At 31.0% G+C, this 19,994-nt stretch overlaps 1 protein-coding gene across 4 annotated transcripts; it reads right to left on the bottom strand.

Annotated features, from left to right (window-relative positions):
• Nucleotides 1-6,052: 6,052 nt before the first annotated feature.
• Nucleotides 6,053-13,943, bottom strand: LOC100802627 (uncharacterized). Of its 4 annotated transcripts, XM_014765278.2 has the most exons (13): nt 13,796-13,943; nt 13,583-13,675; nt 12,928-13,373; nt 12,364-12,549; nt 11,470-11,577; nt 10,901-11,104; nt 8,998-10,811; nt 7,836-8,478; nt 7,615-7,742; nt 7,406-7,504; nt 6,764-6,831; nt 6,259-6,533; nt 6,053-6,173 (listed from the first exon to the last, which is right to left on the bottom strand). In XM_014765278.2, the coding sequence occupies exons 2-8, from the start codon at nt 13,656-13,658 to the stop codon at nt 7,923-7,925; spliced, it is 3,390 nt and encodes a 1,129-aa protein (XP_014620764.1). In that variant the 5' UTR covers nt 13,659-13,675; nt 13,796-13,943; the 3' UTR covers nt 6,053-6,173; nt 6,259-6,533; nt 6,764-6,831; nt 7,406-7,504; nt 7,615-7,742; nt 7,836-7,922. The 4 variants fall into 4 exon arrangements, with proteins under 4 accessions (XP_014620764.1, XP_006593696.1, XP_006593697.1 ...); XM_006593633.4 differs by lacking the exon at nt 6,053-6,173 and having other exon boundaries at nt 6,216-6,533; XM_006593634.4 differs by lacking the exon at nt 6,053-6,173 and having other exon boundaries at nt 6,216-6,533; nt 7,615-7,731.
• Nucleotides 13,944-19,994: the final 6,051 nt, after the last annotated feature.

Below are 19,994 nucleotides of genomic sequence, written 5' to 3'. Positions count from 1 at the left end.
GTTAGTTGTTACTATTTTTTTCTTAATTTTATTCTTATTATTTTATTTAATTCAATTTTACCATTTTATTTAATTAAAAACACTCATTTTACCCTTTTATTCGATTTAAAAACACTCATTCTTTTTGCTTGTTATCTAAAAAAACCCTCATATATAATTTTTTGTAATCATGCAAGTCAAAGACATATACATCTAAGTTGTCATTGTATAAATAAAGCACCAATGTTTAAGAAAATTACTTTTCTATTTTTTGATTTAAAATAATATTATTAATAAATTATTTAAATGTTAAAAAATATTTTAAACAATATATTTCTGATAAAATTTATTTAATTTAATTTTCTAAAAAAATAAAAAAATATTTGACATTTATCCATTAATCTTATCAAATATTTTCAATTAAATATGATAGTTTATAAGCTTACAGTTAGCTTATCAATTAATTTTATGAAACATTACCCCTCTCTCGACGACTTTTCTTATATATATATATATATATATATATATATATAATTGAATATATAACCACGTATTTAAGGGAGTACAATTACCTGTTAATTAATAATAAGTTCCCATGTGTCACATTATAAAAAAAAAGTTGAATTTAATGTTTAACATAAGAAAGGTTTTCATTGATAGGTTATGAGCGAACCAAACAAATGAATTTGGTGTCACATCTAATCTAAAACATTGAAGAAAAAATAAGGATCCTTGAACAAAAAAAAAAAAAAACATTGAAGAAAAAATAAGGATCCTTGAACAAAAAAAAAAAATCTAACTTAAAATATTAAGACATGCATCAAGTGTATATATATTATCTATCATTCAACTTCCATTCATACTTAATTGTAAGATTTCCTCACTTACACTTATCACTTCAGCACACTTAAATAATTGTTATAATGATTAGTTGTATATTGCAATACATGATTAAATTATATAATAGAAAAAAATACAGCATTATATCAAAACTAAACCCTTAAAATTATGCTTAATAACTTGGTTAACGATCATATTATAAAGGCGTTTATTTGTTTAGGAACTGCTTGATATCATGATCAAACCCACTCATTTTTTTTTCTGTAAATATTTTAGCCTATTATCTTTCTCTTCACTTATCAAAACTCTTTCGTAGAAAGAAAGAAAAATCATAATTAACTCTCATTTTACTTATAAAAACTGTTCTTTCTTATTTAAAAATTACATTCATCCTAACCCGTAGCCTGCCTGCATTGAAAAATTATCTAAACTAGTTTTTAATTAAACCTCCCTTGATCATTTAAAATATCTAATTAAATTTTTAACCGATAAGAGGTACAAATCAAACAGTAAAAGTAATTCAAATTAAATTTATTAACAAAGTCTGCATTAATATACTGTAGGTTTTTCAATTAGACATATTAATCAAGGTTCGATTTCTTGTTTTATGTATGACAAAAAAAAAAATAATGTTAGAAGAAACAAAGTCTACAGTTAACGTCATATTTAAAAAGGTCTTGTTACGTTCTTCAAATCAGACATTTGTCATGATAGATTAAAGAATTAGAAGCCCGTAAATTATTTGTTTTAAAATGACTATATCTTCATTCATGATATATTTCTTTTAATATTTCAAAAGATTAAACAAATTGTACGAAGTTTTGGGGGGAATGAATGTATCAACTGTCCGTGTCAACTAATTACCACAATCTCTGGAAAGTTAATTAGTCCTTATATGTATGTTAGAAGACAGACACAAGACAAATACAAACACATGTCTTGCAAGTTATTTGTGACTCGTGTGTGTGTCCAAGTCTGAGTTCAATTTGAATGTTAGAATCATAGGCACCCCCAAAACCCAAACTATTGACTTTCACTTCTTTTTTGCATCACTTTTTTTGCTAACATGGTTGAAAAACATATGGTAGATTCAGTATTAAACATATTTTTGAATTCAGCACAGCAATAATATTAATCGGTCCCAACAAGAGAGACCTAAAGTAAATTTATATGTATGTTAAATCTTTTTATTAATGTATGTGACATTTTTATTTTATAAAAATTAATAATAAATAATTTTTGTTAGGAAGTCTAAAACATAACATTTAATTTTTTATTTTTAGACCAACTCTGAAAATAATAGCTGTCTAGTTTATTTTTTTCCTTTCATAAGAATATAATAATGAAAAAAAAATGCTTTCAGATATCAAATGTGGGCATAACCCAAGTCTCCATCCCAATACGACACGTGCTTTGGCACTGGCCATGATTTTGATGAATATCATAATTATGACATTTTTCATTGTTTCAAGGTACACTTTTCATATTACATACAGCTCATGTTATTAATTACAAGATTCTTTTTAAAAAATTATTTTTTTATAAGATTTTTTTTTAATTTTTAGATATATTAATTGTTTTTTTCTATATTTTTATTCAATTATTTTCTCTCCAAATAGTAATAAGAAACAATTAAGTAAATAAAGAGATAAAATTAATAATTTTAAAATAATTGTACAAATAAATAGCATATTCATATTGATTAATTAAATTAATTATTTATCTTAAAGACATAAATTAATTGAAAGGATGTTACAATTAGAGACCGAAGAAATAATTGAATTAACAAAAATTTCAACCCCAAATTATGAAGGCAGCGACAGAATAAATAAAGCACTCAATTTGGGAAAGAAAGCTAGCTAACACAAGAAGCTAAGATTTTATGATGGTGCCTGTCTTGCCTTCAATAAAGCTATTATTGGTTTGAGTAATTCAGTTTGCTGTGTCATCTTAAAGGAAGATAAAGACACAAAAGCTCCCATTTGCTTCTATTTGACACCAACTCTTAGGTAGCCTTTTGAATAGGCCCATTAATCATGTTTAGCATCTTGTTAGGTTTAGTTTAGGTTGAGTCAGTAATAATGCATATGACAAGTTAATGCATGGATTTCACCGCCAAACAGTGCACATGTATTAGTATTACCCTTGGTTATCATGCATGATTAAATTTGGAAGAACATTTTTAGTAAAAAGAAATAAAAATGAATAATATAATCATCTAACAATTCAATCTAACTGAAATTTATTATGTTTTGTACTATATTTTAATGGCTGTGCTTTATGAATTTCATAGCATATTAATCAACCCTAGGTTTCATAAAAAAATACAGGTCTTGGGTTCAAAAGAGGCTACAGTGAGAAAGAATCCTGATTACAAACCCATTTTTTAATAATCAAAATGAGTTATTTTGTAAAACGAATTACTAAAATGAGTATTTTATACAGTTATTTACCTGTTATGGTGATTTTTATCATCACGAAGGACGTAGAAAGTACTCTGAATAATACTTTCTATGTTTTGTTTGGCCTGTAGCATTAGGTGTCACTTTATTGACACCTTCCTTTTCAGCTGTTTTATTAGTGTAGGAGGCGTTATCCTATCTGTAGCTAATAGGAGGCACTACTGTCAGGTATTTGGAGTCGCTCAAACCGATTTAAAAAAGAAAAGTTGACGGTAAACAAATTTGATGAGATACTACATACAAATCCTTAGTTATTTTGTACATTTTTCTTCAACTCTTTTTAAAAGAAAATTTTATGGTGTTAGATTTATTTTGCAAAAAAAAATGAAAAGAACAAATAAATCAAAAATTGCTTAGAACGTGTTTCATTTAAGAAAATATTTGTTTGTTTTTTCTACTAAATAAAAAATATTACCATTTTTATTAAAAATTTAGTATAGAAAAATAGTGAAACCAAAACTTAAAAGTAAGAATAATTAAACTAAACACCGGTTTTTGAGTAAAAATTATGACATGAAATCTAGTTATTAAAGAAGGATTTGACGTCAATTTTATAGTTATAACATCAATTTAGTTGACATTAAATACCTATTTTACATATAAATATCAATAAATACCAATGTGATACCTCGGTTAATTACATAGGATATAAAACACCTAAAAAAAATCAACCAAAATAACACCTCCTACTATTAAATAAACAAAAACATAATGTGTGACCCTCCTAAATCTTGGCAAAAATCATCCTCATAAGTAAATAGTTTTTTAAAATACTCATACTGCTAGATAATTTTACAAAATTACTCATTTCTATATATAAAAAAGGTCTTATAAAAACAGACAAGAAAGTCAAACAGATGCAGCGAGCAATGTGAAAAACCGTCCTTTCTCATTAGGTCTAAAAAAACGTGCTGTGTGTAGTAGTTTAATGTTATTATTATTTTTTTATATTTTTCTTTAACATACTTTCTTTATTGGAACCCGTCTCTGCTTGCTCAATAACTTAGATTCTAAAACAAATACGAAACATAATTCAACTATAAAAAATAAAATAAAAAACATTAATAATTATTTTTTATTTTTTTCTCTTTTTGGTGAGCTCACAGCACTCCCCTCAGCCCTTCAAAAACTTAAAATGCACAGTTGTGAGTATTTTACATTTTTGAGAATGTTATTATAAAATGCACATTAATAATATTACTTTCATTCTCATGATAATCCAATATACCAACCCTTTTTCAATGAGAATAAGAAGTAAAACAATTGTGAGTGTTTTACGTTAATGTTATTAAAAATAAACTTGTATCAAACATGTGATATTTTTAAGTTGACATTTTTTAAACTCTTTTTCGATTCCTTAAAACAAACTCCTCCACTAATTACGTTTTTAGAAAAATTTAACATGATTAGACTGTATAGTGTCTTGTAATTTAAAATTTACGTGGAGACCAACTTGCAAAGAAAACATGAGAAAAGAATTACAAATAAAATGAACCAACATGGCTTAGGGAATAGTCATTTTATCATATTTAAAATTTTATTTGATGTCTTTTTAAAAAAATTTGATAGTAGCTGGGAATTAAAGTGTATTATTAGAAAAGTGAATCTTTAGAAGACTAAATTATTTAATATTAAAAACGTTAAAATTAAGTTTTTTAAATGTATTATACTTTTTTTATATAACGATAATAATCACAAGAACAAAAAAAAATCAATACATAAATGTAAAAAAAAAAGTAAAGTATATTTATTTGCCTTCAAGAAACAATCATACGTAAGGAAAAATTTAGTAACATATAACAATAAAATATTATTATTTTAACAATGTTATTCTTAGTTGATAATAATGACTAATTATTTCTTAGACCAAAAAAAATATCATTAGAAGTTTTTATCACTTCCAATAACGTCTGATTACTTCACAATTTCGTTATTGTGACGCATCATCAATTATCGATCATATATTATTATTGATTATTGATAATGAATATCTTGAATTCCAAACATCTACTTCCCATCCCACTTATGAACCACTTAATCATATCCCCTCAGAAATTTCACATAGCCTAAGTGAAAGATATGTTGATCAAATTATTTCCCTCTAATATCATTGCCCTGACAATTAACAACTGCACTTGGCAAAACAAAAAACAAAATTGCTTTTCTGAACACAAATTAATCATCTCCAAGCAAAAGATAAGTACATTCAGATAAGATACGTGAATTTTCAATTCCCTGTAAGGCAAAGGGAAGTTAACAGAAGATCAAGTGCTCGTAAAATCACTTAAATAGATCACTGGGAAAATGGAAAGCATTGTTTCAACAACTTTCAAATAATTCAGCCTCAACAAATTGTAAGTTTATTAGACAAAAAAATATGGACTTTTCAAAGAAAATAAGTTGCTTTCATGGACTAAACCAAATAACATGAATCATTGGAGATGGAATAACAAGACAGACGCTACTAATAACCAAGATTTCAAAGAAATTACTGGTAGAAATTAGTGCATGGACCTGGCCAGGGATACTGATATACTGTTCTATATAGTTAATCCCATTATGCATGATTTTCTCCTACTTTTTACATGGTTTCATAAGCTTACTATGGCAGCAGCCAGCAAGAGACTGCTAAATGAAACTGCTCCTACGGGTTCAAACCATGTAAGCCTCTATGGAGCCAGGAATGAAACTTATAACAGCTCCTGCTTATGTTTAGAATCCACAAATAATGCTAGTTGATGTATTTCTTGTTTCTCTCACAGATCTCTTAGTGAAGTCTTAAAAACCTTGATATTTTCTACTTTCTATTGCTTTAACAGTCCATATTTCTGACCATTATAACTACAAATTCGTGCTCTGCCTTTGGCCTGCTCCACCGTCCACCCCATAAATCTAAACAGATTCAATTAATCCTGAGAAACGTTAAAAGAAAACTAAACCAATAAATGATGTTTTATGGCATAATGACAACAGTTACCATTCAGATGAAAATGTGTACATAGATGCAACCCAAAACCAGTAATATCAACTTTCAGGGATTCTCCATCTTTTATTCCTACTCCATTATTCCATCCCAGAGGAACAGTTTGAAATTTCAGTCTGAATAACAGGAGACTCAACTATATGACTGAACTCTACGGCTGCCAGCAGGCTTCAATGCAAGGCCAAGCAATTGCTTCAAATGAGGAAACTTTGCTGTAGCTCAATCCCTAAGAAATATGTGGAATCCATCTCTTATATACAAGTCAGATTCTGCGAACAAAGAAAAAGTATTAATCCTAGTTGAAACATCCATTAATGATGCAGAAAGACAACTTGGTAGGATCTGCAACCAGTAAAGTAAATAGAAAGAAACTTTGAAATCAGGGAACATTGTTTAGAGAATATAACTATGAAGTACCAAGTATGAACCTGCAAGGTTTGGAGAACATGAGGATATACTGATATAGTAGCCAAGAAGTTATCAAATATAGCAAATATACCTCTAGCTTTTCATGAAGATGCCTCTGGACATCTAGCTGCAACTGAAGTGCCTCAGATTTGCAAGCCACTGCCAATCATGAACAAGAAATTCAGTTGATTAGAGGAACATCTAATGCCAATATGAAAATAACCATGAATGGAAGGAAGTACCTGATATTCAGAAGTGGATTTTCATAGTTTCATATTGATAAGAATATAACACGGTGGACACTCGTATTAATAAGGAATATATCACAAGAGGGTCAGCACTCAGGACGAACTCAAGGAAAGAATTACATACAATAGCCTAAATTATAGCTAGTAAGTTTAAGCAATCTTTACTAGAAAGAACAAACGTGATTGCAAAATTTTAACTAAGGCAAACTTTTTTTATATAGAAGAATCATTTTCAATCACATTCTGCTCTAATCTTAGTGTTCTGCTCCTTTCTGAGATATGCATAATTTTTTTTTTTTACAGAAATTTGATTTAGCATGATTGGCAGTTTCCTTTCTAAACTTCTCAATGAAAGAAAGCTAACAAGTACTCAATTTAACTTGAACACAAGAAAATGCAGAAAGCCATGTTCAAATATATATATATAAAATATAAGTTAATGGAATTTTGTAGCAAAATAGCCGTGGTGTACCATATGCACTTACTGTGTTGTCAATTCCAGGCAGCTTTCCATGAATGATTTATTTCCTTCTATGGCCCATGTATTTATAAATTCCAGTTCTTTCTCCCCAAATTAGAGCCATCTTTGATGGTTCACATCCAATGAACAGAATCAGTGAAAGCCAGCTAAGCAGTCACAAGTGACACAAAATTATATAATAACTGAAAAGTTTTCTTCTGTTCAAGAACACACCTTAATGAGTTGTTGTAGAATTGAACGGTGACCATTTTGATTCTAAAAATAGTACCCAATCATAGTAGTGAGCAATAGCTTAAAAATCAGTCTCAAAGTGGGAAGAGCCCAAGTTCACTGTACAACAGCTAAAGAGATAGGTGATATCATCAGCAACATGATCAAATTGTAGCCATAAATTGAAGCAGAAATTTTGAAGAAAAAAAAAACAATGGACTAACCTTGGGGATCAGTTGGCCAGCAAGTGAGCATACTTGATGTGCATAGTATTTATTTTAATGGATAAAATTTATGAAATTCTTAGCAGATTAGCCAACCCTGGGTTTTATAACAAAAAATACAGGTCCTGAGTTCAAAGGAAGGAGACTCCAATAGGAATCTTGACTATCGACCAAACAGCTATGCCATTTGATTCTATAAGAACCTAAGGGAAAGTTAGACACATCAAGTGAGCAATGTGAAAACCCCTGCCCTTTCTCATTAGGTCTAAAATCCATAAATGTCTCCACAGCCCTACTATTACCATGGCCCCTACTATGCCTGCCAATTCTTCTCTGGCCTGCCGCACTATCCAAGACATGGCAAAACAACTTCTGGTTCAGTTCAACAATTTCATCATCTTTCCAAGCTTCATATCCAAACAGTGAGTTTTCCGGGGCTTTTCTTTGTCCACATGGGACATGGAAAACTGTACTGCAATGAAGGATGCAGTACAACTTAGTTGACTTAACCAGGAGTTTTGGTGGCACATTCTTCAATTGAAGACAAATATTCAATGTTAGGTGGGAACCTTGCGAAACAGATATATCAACCCCATTACTAGAGTCCTTATTGTGGACAAAAAGCTCCGACCCAATGAATGGCCTGCACAAATAATTTGCAAATAAAACACTAGCAGTTTGTCAATTGTATACTTATAAGAGACATAATAAACAAACACCAAATTGCCAACTCTTAATCATGGCTTTGATTAAAATAAGAACTAAAATGGTCCACACTAGTTTTTGCAGATAAGGCTACATCATAAAAATCAGAGTGCACTAAATGCACAACAAAGAGAATATCTATTTAGCACACTGAAGCAAACCAATTCGGTAATACTAGCAGACTAAAGATCATGATTGAGAAACCATTTCTTGAGACTCCAATACAATGTATGCAAAAGTAAACTCATCAATTCCTATCAACAATAGTTTATAGCTATAAAATTCATTTTGATATGAAAAAGAAGACAGAGAAGGGACAAACTAAAGGAGAACATAATAGTCCAAGCCAGGATCATTATAATAAAAAATACATGTAGATGTAGTCTTGATGTTCTTTAGAATTTAAACTTTCATTAAAATGTTTATACTAATACCATTGTATAATTAATACACGTACCTTACTTTGAAGAAGTACTTGGGAAGCCGAAAATGAATGTGCATCCATTTTATCAAAGTATTGGAAGTTAGTGATAAAGCGTTCTCGGTAAACTGAGGAGCAATTTTCTCAAACAAGCGGACAGCACCAGAGACGGCATAACTACAAACATTGAGCACCTCTTTGTCTTTATAACCAATGTTCAAATTTTGGTAACTAGGCAGTGGGGATAAACAGTTCTTATTTGGGTCAAAATAATTCAACAGCGAAGAGAAACTTGCTCTGGTTTCATGATCCACACTCCAAAATAGCCTCCTTAAATTTTGTATTGTCAAAGCCTGTAAATTAGAGGTTTTGTTACCAATAAAAATTCTCTGAGAATGTTGGTCTATGTTAGACACTCCAAAAGCAGTTGCAAATGCTAATATTGAACAACTCAGACCATGAGCTGCAAGGACTGCAGAACTTTCACTGTCCATCCCAATGAAAGATGCTCTAAGTAGATCAAACTCTTCTACTAGTCTGAACAATTGTGAAGAAACTTGAGTAATATCTTGATAAGACTTCAGGCATTGAAGCTTATCACTACTCTCAATCTCTACCTGATTGAAATTCTGATCTACATTCAATGAAACTTCCCTCAAAGCTTTAAGCACACCCACTAAATTTTCCAACACTCTAGCTCTTAATGATAAAAACCACCTCTGAAAACAAAATGCTTGAGAACTTGTCACAGACGCTTCTAAAAATTTCAAGGAAGAGCAAACTGCCACATGAGACTGAGTAAGCTGATCATAGTAATTAGAATCATTGATACTCCTAGCAAGTCTTGGACATGTATCACCCTTGTAATCACATGATTTTAAAGGAAATTTTATAGTCTCCATCAACTCCATTGAGGTGGTTCCCTGTTTTGGTTGACTAAGAAGTTGGATTTTTCCTTCAGAATGAGCATAATGAAATAATGCTTTTAACCAGCTACAGCAAGAATCAGACTTCACTTTCTCTATTAATGTCCTGAATATATTAGTAGCTAGCAACCATTCACCCTGACACGCTGCATGAGCACCAACCTTATAAGCAGTCCAGCCATTTGTTCCTATCAAGACTTTGTTTACAAATGTTGTGCAACAACTGGCTAGATGCGTTTCATCATTCTCATGGACCAAGCCATCACAAATAGGTTGACTGTGAAATAGCAGATGGTATAGTGAATATGTATAGCAATCAATTAAGCTACACTGGCACACAAGTTCAACCAAAATATTCACTTCACTGGACAATTTAGTATTGATAGCACCAACTATATAAAGATTTTCTTGGAAGACTATCAGAAATCTGTATATCTTGTGGAGAAGTTTTAAAATAAAGGAATTTCGCTCTTTTCCTATAAAATTTATGGCCGAAAGAGTTGATGTTACTGCACAATTAGCAGATGCAACAGTCACAAGATATTGAATCACTTGTTTTAAGCTATCAAGTACCAAAGAACCAAGATTAGGATGTCTTTCAACAATATTTAGAAGAATCTTTAGCAAACCCTGGAGCTCTTGACAAATCGTCAAATCATTTTGACAACCTTCCAACAATGGCATCAACAAAAGTTTGATATGATCTTTGATTAGGGAGATAACATGTGATGGAAAAGAACAACAAAAAACATTGTTAATATCTGCTATATCCTTTGTCCTACAACACAAATCTGCCAGAATACGAATTGCCAAATAACTCTTCCTTGAGGCTGGATATTGACTTGCATTCTCAACCACAGTTAGAAGCCTGACAAATTCACGAAGTTCCATGTGAAGTGAAGAAGGTGGAATTGAAAGAAGGACCTGCCAATCATTTAATGCATGCCAAACAAGTTCATAAATCATAACAAATAAAAATGAGAATTTCATTTTGCGAGGTACTAAAGTCAAACCTTATGCAAGACCCTTAGAGCTTTATATTGCATGGCCAATGAAATTTCAGGTTCCTCCATTATGGAAAATAACCCACGAATTAGACCTAAATTATCTGAGTGCTCATACAATCCTCTTCTGAATAAAAAATGCAAGCATTTTAATGCCATGTCTTGTACATGTGAAGTTCTTTCTCGGTTGAGAAAAGAAAGAAGAAAGTCCACCTGAATCCAAATGATTAAAAATATATTACACAAGGAAAGCACCATTGTAAATATTTGAAATAGCACTATCATCTATTCATGCTAAAGCTAGCTGTGTGGTGCTTTATTTTATAAAAAACTTTAACTGGCTTACCAACCCTTTTCAAAGGAAAAAATCTAGCAACAAGTTTCACAAACTTCATACTATTGACAACTTTAAAAGAATTACTTTGTCATTTGAAGGGATATGACAACGACATTGAGCAATGTTCACATAAAATCTTTCAAACAGAAATAAAAACTAGGATGAAGTAAGAAGTGGGGCTTTCATTCCTCCTACTCTACTAGGATGCTCAAAATCATATAATAGGATAAGAATGACATACCTGATAGGAGATAAAAGGAATTAAAATGCAAGCCAATTTTGAGAGTGACAATAACATGGCAACCAAAAAATCTTCATCTGAGGAATTTAGTACCAACTCCATACCTATCTGCATTAAATCAATCACCACATCAGAAAACCAAATATGTGATTGCTCTAAATAGACAAGAAAAAGTAACAAATTTCTTTAGGTCGATTAAACTTAACAATTGTTGCATTGCTATTTTACAACACTATTAAATGTGGATACTGACCCTAAGGCACAAATAGTGTGGGATCCATGGGGCGAGGAAAAAACATCAGCCCAGCACAATAAGAATTAGTTGCGTCTTTTATCATATTATAAAGTCATGGTTTTCGTTTCAAACAAAAAATCAATTGTCTAACTAATTGCTCTATGGCAACAAGGCAGCAGTACCAAAATATATTGTTCCATAATCCCCCAAGTAGTAGTCCCAGACTTTTGATTAAATTGAACTAGATAACACATTGCTAAATTAGTGAAAGCTTAGTTTTATAATATATTACACCTGGTTGAGACGCAATGTCAAGAAGTATTTATAATAAAGTGGACAAGTCAATTTCCAAAAATCAAAACTCCACTTCAACAAATAAAAAATGTTCGAGGTCTTTCATCTTTGTATTCAGTTCCTCTCTTTCCACTGTTTCCACTTCGTATTTTGTTAATTACAACCCTAGAAAAAAGAAGTGAGGGAAGACAAATAGATACACAGAAATAGAAATAATCATAGTTATAGAAGTACATGGAAATGAAACAATCTTAGTTACTACATTAGTTACGAAATCACCCAAAACACATAATTTAACAAAAAGAAGCTACTAATGAGAAAAAAAAAGTGTAATAGATGTCAGAGAATATAAAATGATAAAATACCTTATATGCTTTATGAGCAACTGAATAAGAGGACTTGCATTTTGCCAAAACTCGAGCTGCAACCAACTTTACAGGCAAAGACACTGAAGATGAATTCATTATATTAAATAGCATCTCCACTGAAATAGATGCAAAATCATCTGATATCTCACAAATGCACCCAGTGGCATACAAAGATGCTCTAACCTGTAAAATCTCAGCCCAATATTTCAGATGTATCCATATAGAAAATTAATCAATTCAAATATAATAGAAGTGTCTTCAAATAAGGTTAGAACTTAGAATGAAAGAAAATTAGGAGAGTATTCCAAGGCAATCATCATCCACATTTTATGAAATGCAAAGGGAAAAAACAATATCCAATCAAGCAATCACTACCAAGTGCCAATCCATCCATGTATAGTCATGTAAATCAAATTAAGACTGCAGTTTCTAACTTGGAATATAACAGCATGACAATTAATTTTCAAACATTATTAGAAAACATGATTAGGTACAAAGGTAGAAAAACATGAATGAAATTAGACATCTAAAACAACAGCAACACTAAGACACTTATTTTACCTCACAATCATGAGGAGAAACAAGGCTAGAAAATATCATGTATCGTATCTGAGCATTGTCTTTCACAAAATCAGCCCAACAACCAAACAGAACCAAAGTCAGTCCCTTCGACTTCAAATCCCCACTATCAAAAACAGATTTCACTCTCTTCAACAACTCCAAGTGATTAGCTACTCTGGCCTCTGACAGCAACCCTTTACACTGTTTTTTCTTCTCCTTATCGCGGTGTTTCCGTTCAGACAAGAAAACCCTTACAACTGAAAGTTTGGTCTCTATGTCACCTCCCCTAAAAGCATCAGCAAGGCGCAAGAGGATGGTATTGGCAAATACCTTATCTTCACCTGGAACAAGACCAAACATGGCATAGGGAGCAATGCCAAATTCAGGCTCTCTACTCCATCGCTGAAGGCGAGGCTCCATTTCTGATATGGCTTTGACAGGAACACCTGACAGTGATAAATTCCAATAACCAAAAAAACAAACAAAACACAAAAACTAGATCAATTTTAACTATAAGACTTTGTATGGATTAATGGTACACAGTGAAATGGAGCAATAATTTGGGGGTTACCATTGTTTGGATTGCCAAAATTCCAATGGAATAAAATTGAACACAATGACAAAAAATATTTAACAAACAAGAGAATTAACTGACCAGGTTTGGTAGAACGGAGACCCATTTCGAGTTGAATGCTCCATTCCATGGCAAGAGCAACGGAAGTTGGTTCCATGGTAGATTATCTTCACCCTGCAACAATACTCACGGTTTCAATCAAAGCGTGGTACCGATTACAATTTGCTAATATGAATTAATCATTGTTTTGAATATTTATGCGAAAAAAATTGCAATCTATAAAATCACAATTACCTTTGAAGTCAGTGAATTGTAGTAAATAGAGAGGAAAACAGGGGATTGGATTGATCAAACAGTTACGCTCTACAGAGACAATTATAAATTGTATTTGGTTCTTTATAAGGTTTGCTGACTTTGCTGGCTTTTCCCCCCACTTATTTTTACATGAAAGTTTTGTTTTGTTGTTACTTTATATTTTCTAAAAATGTTTTTATTTTCTTAAAACATCTCGAAAAATATTATTTGATTTTGACTGCTGACATTATACATCCTTATTTAACTTTCCTTATTTTTATTTAACTTATTACTAAACCCTTACCTATGCTTTTTTAAAAAAATAAGTTAAAATCATTTTTAGTTATTCCATTCCTGTATTGTGATACTATTCACACTCCACAGTTTTTATTTTATTAAATTTATTCTTATTTAACTTTTTAATAAAAATTAAAATCATTTAAGCTTACTTCCTTTATATATTATATGAAGTATTGCAAAAAAACCCGAATGTATTACCGAGGGTTTAGCCCTCAGAAATTGTCCAATTTTTATTTAATTTATTTATATTTACAAACTTAACAATGTCTGGACATATTAATTAATCTCAAACATAAATAAAAAATCTAAAACAGTACCTGGATATAAAAAATATTAATTAATCCACAACATAAATAATCAATTTCCACATAACCTAACTCAGTCTAACTAATGTATAAATAAACATTATTTTTTATAATTTATTGGAGTCCAATTTTGACCTAATCATAAAAATTATATTATTTTTATAATATTTTTTATAATTTATTTTTTAATTTTTTCATCACATCACTCATTTTATCTCAGATTATTTTTTCTTTTATTTTTATTTCTCTTATAATTATAAGAAAAATTATACAATCTTATTATACAAAAATAAAATCTCAAATTACAACCCCTTCGTATTGCAATGCAACATGCATCTTTTTATTTCTCTTACAATTATAAGAAATATCATACAATCTTATACACAAAAATCTCCAAGAAGTTAGCAAAATTTTTGTATATTCAACATCAATATTGAACACAATTTAAGTTTCACAAATAAGGTAATAAAATTATGAAAGTCCTTGAGCCGCCCCTGCTTCAAAGATCAAATGAACTAAAATTGACTCCATGTCAAGATGAGCGTCTCACACACATCAGATGACTAAGAAATCAAAACAAAATCAAACAAGAAATATAAAATGAAACCCTACATCAAAAACAAAATCAACTAAAGCAAACAACGGATTAAAAAACAAAAATTAATTAAATAAAAAATGAAACACAAGCTAGGGAAATAAAAATTGAAAATCAGAATCGCGAGAGATGAGAGACGCTCTGTACCACTGTGCGTGCGAGAAAGAGTTGCAAGTGAGAACGTGAGTGAGCGTTAAGCCAAAAACTTGAAATTTCAATCTAACCATAGCTGGTTGGAGCGCGAAGTAGCCATGGTGTAGTTCTGTTGGACAATCTCTTTGCACAGTTGCGAGGGAAAGAAAGTTTTTGTATTTTTGGAGGTCTGATTTTATTTCACATTGAACTAAGTCCAATATAATGTAATCCTCCTTCATGCTATACTTTTCTCATTTATCTAAACACATAAATAGATATTATAGGTTTTTATTTTATTAATAGTAGGGATGTAAGTGGGTATAACATCTCATTTTTCGTAAAATAAATTAAAAATAATTTTATTTAAAAATAAACAGAGTTTTAGAAAAATAATGAGATTTTTGTAATTAAATAAATAAGGAGAAATATTTTTATTAATTAAAATAATGTTTTTAAGGTAAATAAAATAAATATATGTTCTTAGACAATATAAATGATGTTTTCTTTATTCATTTGATAGGGAGTAAAATAGAATTCTTTTTTTATAAAATAATAAAATAAAGGGAAAATAGAGTAAATAATAGATTGAGAGTACCCTAGCTATAAACATAGACATATTAGGTTAGTTTTTATATGTACAATACGTCTCTATGTTTTCTCTTCCTCTCAACTTCGTTTTTCCATCTCCCTCTCCCAAACCCCCTTCTTTTTCCTGTATACACTCAAATTTGTCTTAGTAAAACTACAATCTCAGACTCATTAACCGTTAGATCATCGTGAAATTTGAACACTAAGTTTGGAACTCATTTCTACACATCTCTACCGTTGGGATTTACTAAATAATGTCTTTGGAGAGAGAAATGTCCCTCGCACAGAGACAGTGAAATGGAGGCTCCAATCCCTTCTCCTTCTCTCTAACGCTTGCAATTCCTAGCAGAGCAACCAAAGGAAAAGATTGAGGAATCTTAGGCAATCACTAGAGATGACGATATCGCTGTTGGACTACACACGTGAGACTTCTTAGAGGTAAGGGATGAGTTTATCACAATTGGGGTTAGAATGAATATGTGTAGGAATCCTTAGAGGATTAAATTGAGGTTTATTTTGGGATGTTTACTGTATTGTAATTCTTCCTTTACGATTATAATTATGAGATTGTTATTTTTGATGAGACAATTGGTTGATAAAATTGAGTGTTTTCTTTTTTTTGAACCTATGATTTTGATTCCTTTGATTTTGATATGATTATGTGAAATTGTTTGATGGGTTTTACTTTCCATGTTGTGAGAAACATTTTTGTACAATTTGTTTATATTTTGGACAAGATTTACTATATTAGCATAATAAATTGTTATATTGGGATCATGAAATTGTAATTGAGATTGTGTGTAAGTGATAAATTGAATATGTAATGAATTGTAAGATACATGTGTATTGAGATATTGTGTGCATTAAGTTGTGAGCTATGATGTAAGACCCTTTAAGGGCGATGAGTTAATGCGTGATGAATATCGTGATGGAATTCATTATGGGAACCCAATGAGTTTAATCACTTTGAGGCGTGACAAATTAAAATTATTTTGAGAACAATTGATGAGTCGTGTGTTATGTATAGTTCATAGATAGAGTCTGTGTGCTAAAATGCTTTCTGGGTTGGACCTCAATTAAGAGAGTAATCTGATGGAATATTCAGAGTTTAGACCTTGGGGGTAAATACATATGATATTAGTGCTCATTTAAGCTTGTTTCGATCCCACATAGTTGGAGTATTCTCGCAAAACAGTATGGCCCTAAGGGGTCTCCCTATGATTTTACCTAATGAGAATAACATGACTTAACAGTGTATGGTCCGCATTTTTATATATTTTATTATATAAATATGTATATTGGTGTAGAGCGTGTCACACTCCTCCACTTTGTTGTCTCTTTAGACCTTCTATAACTTTTTTTGATCTCTTTTCTCTAAATTAACTAATTCGTTAACCATATCCTCTTTATTTCTTTCATATGTGACCCCCATGTTATTTGTTTCCCCCACTAATTGTTTTTCCTCCACCTTCTTATTTTTCAACCAAATCCTATTACAATTTTTTATCTTGTTACCAGAAATTGTATTGCTAATAGAAGACCTGATCACCTTGGCTTTGTTTCTTCTTCCTCATATTCTTTTTCAACACCCCGCCTAGAGACGATTGTTTCAATCTGAGCGTTCCAGAAGAAAGTGATGTATTATCCCTTATAGGTCCCCTTATATCTCCATCAGCTTCTCGAGAAATTTGCTTTGACTTTGAAGCTTCTATGTCATCTGAAACTTGTGAAATTATGTCTAGCCACCAAACAAATATTCTACTTGTTACGAAGTTTTATATATATATATATATATATATATATATATATATATATATATATATATTACATTTACAAAAATAAGTTGCACTCTCACAAATTACTTGTTCATTACTTAATATTAGAGATTGCTTCTCTGTCATATGATGCATGTATGTATGTTAATAAAATGATAGTTTATCAAGACCAAAATCTGTAATTTCAGCTGTATTTAAAGAAATACATAGTTTATCAAAATGATAGTTAAAGGGTAAAATGAAGGCTATACATAAAATTAAACTTAGAAGGTAACAAAAAAAAAATTAACTTATTTATTTATTTATATGAATCAAATTCAGGAACAGAAAATTTAAAATAACTCATTTACACAACTCAACTAACTAAGCTCTTAGTTAGGAAATTTAGTTATGAAGAAAAAACCTTCTAAGAAATCCAGATTTAAAGAAATACAGAGTATATATATAAATAAAATTAATCTTAGAAGCTAACCAAAGTCAACTTTGAAGAAGTAAACAGTTTAGCAACATGATAGTGCACAAGATCATGTAACTAAAAATGGTGAATATAACTTGTCTTAATTATGCAGCTCATGAACACTGTTTAGTCACTCTGCTGATAACCTTTTGCTATTCTACCAAGTGTTAGAATTATACACTGCCATAATTACAGCCATACACCCAAAGAATTTCTATATAATAAAAGTTATTCAACCTTTACACCTTGACTTTCACCAATTTAAATTTTCAGATGGTGCACTTTGGTCTACACTTGGCCAGATAAGAATATAAACTTAAGAAGTTATATATGCTTCAATTCTATTGGTTACATGAGCAAAAAAAAAAAAAAACTCTATTGGTTACATCAGTAAAAAAAAATTGTATTGGCTACACATAAATTGTCATATATATGCAACGGCCAAATTCAACTATTAGTTGCCTTTTCACTATCAGATTTCAAATTATTTAATAATGCTTGCTTCTTTGACATGCTTGCGGAGCTTAGAAATCAAACATTCATATAGCTGCTGGACTTAAAATTTGTGAAAATTATTAGTTTAAAAATCTGGCAGAGGTGATATTATGAATAAAATGGATTCGTTGGAACATGCTGAAGAACAGTAAGTAAAGTCCATATGTCAATAGAATATTCAATTATTATTATTATTTTAATAGAACAAAATATGAGTGGCACTACCGCTAAAGTACAAGACCGTCCAAAAGATAAGCACCCTCCACCCCCTCACTCAGTCATGAGAAGATAAGTATTACACGACAAAAAATGATGTTACCACTCTTTTTTTTTGGTGATCAAATGATGTTACCACTTACCAGTTACGAAACACAATTGTTTATTTACAATCTCAATCGTAATTTTTTAAAAATATTTCTTAAGATAAATGTTTCTAATTAAAAATAATCGACCGAAAAATAAATAGAATTTATAATCTAAATATTCACTGAAATGAAATCTGGAATACTATGTGAAATCCGGAATACTGTGATTACTATGATTTTGTCGAAAAGAAAAAAAAATGAAATTTGACAGAAATTCATATTAATGTGATTTTGACGAAAATATAAAATCTAAGAGATGATCATAAGTAATAACCTCACCTTCACGTAATAGTAATTTATATAAAAAAAAAAACCAAGAAATTCAAAGAGGGAAAAGCAGGTTATTGATTGATTCTTTTTTGTGCATGCCAACAACATAGTCCCAATTGTGCAGACAAGACAAAAGCTCAAACAATCATGGCCAAAACCTTGTTTTCATTTTTCACCATTTTTTAAACAACAAGGGTACAAGATATTTCCAATCTTACATATCAAAACCATTGACCTTAATGTATCGTGTCTCATTTTTATATCACGGTCTTCCTTTCATAGTTTGAACAAGTCAAAAAAACAGATAACAGGAAGAAAGGTCCTTGTTTGGCCACTTGAGTCGTCGCAGTCGTCTTCCACTGGCAATTAACAAATTTTCTCTGAACTTTCCTCTCTCTCTTTCCCGTGCTTTCTTTCCTAGCAACTACTCCAGGATAACCTATGACCATGATAAATAATAAGTCTTCATACTTTCACTGACTATTAGAGTTGTAGTTTTTCACCATAAGCCATGAGGCTCCTTAGCATCATCACCACCTCCTTAACACTATTCTTCCTTCTTCTCTTTCTCTCCATAGAGCTCCAAGCGTACACCCCAGAAGACAACTTCACCATCAGTTGTGGCACCACCGGGATAGTCTTCGACGGCCAAAGGACATGGACGGGGGACGCAGACACAAAGTACTTATCTGGTGGTCAAGGCAGCACCGTTTTAACCCAAGCAGCAACACAAGATCCTTCTGTCAATCAAGTTCCCTACACCACAGCACGGTTATCCCCTTCTCAGTTCAATTACTCCTTCCCCGTTTCTGCGGGCCCCAAATTCGTTCGCCTCTTCTTCTACCCGGCTGATTACCCTTCCTTTCCCCGCACTGATGCCTCTTTCTCCGTTCAATCTAACGGATTCACCTTCT

This window comes from Glycine max, chromosome 13, assembly GCF_000004515.6.
Source record: "Glycine max cultivar Williams 82 chromosome 13, Glycine_max_v4.0, whole genome shotgun sequence".
In the NCBI taxonomy this organism is placed as follows: Eukaryota; Viridiplantae; Streptophyta; class Magnoliopsida; order Fabales; family Fabaceae; genus Glycine; species Glycine max.
The sequence above is the reverse complement of the archived record's forward strand: the minus strand, read 5'-3'. Positions and strand labels throughout refer to the sequence as shown.

Excerpts from the sequence above, each read along its gene's own strand:
- LOC100802627 (XM_014765278.2), bottom strand. The coding sequence starts at position 13,658 with ATGGAACCAACTTCCGTTGCTCTTGCCATGGAATGGAGCATTCAACTC. Across the intron at positions 13,374-13,582 it reads TCTCCGTTCTACCAAACCTG|GTGTTCCTGTCAAAGCCATA; the intron begins GTCAGTTAATTC and ends TATCACTGTCAG. Across the intron at positions 11,578-12,363 it reads TTGCTCATAAAGCATATAAG|ATAGGTATGGAGTTGGTACT; the intron begins GTATTTTATCAT and ends GATTTAATGCAG.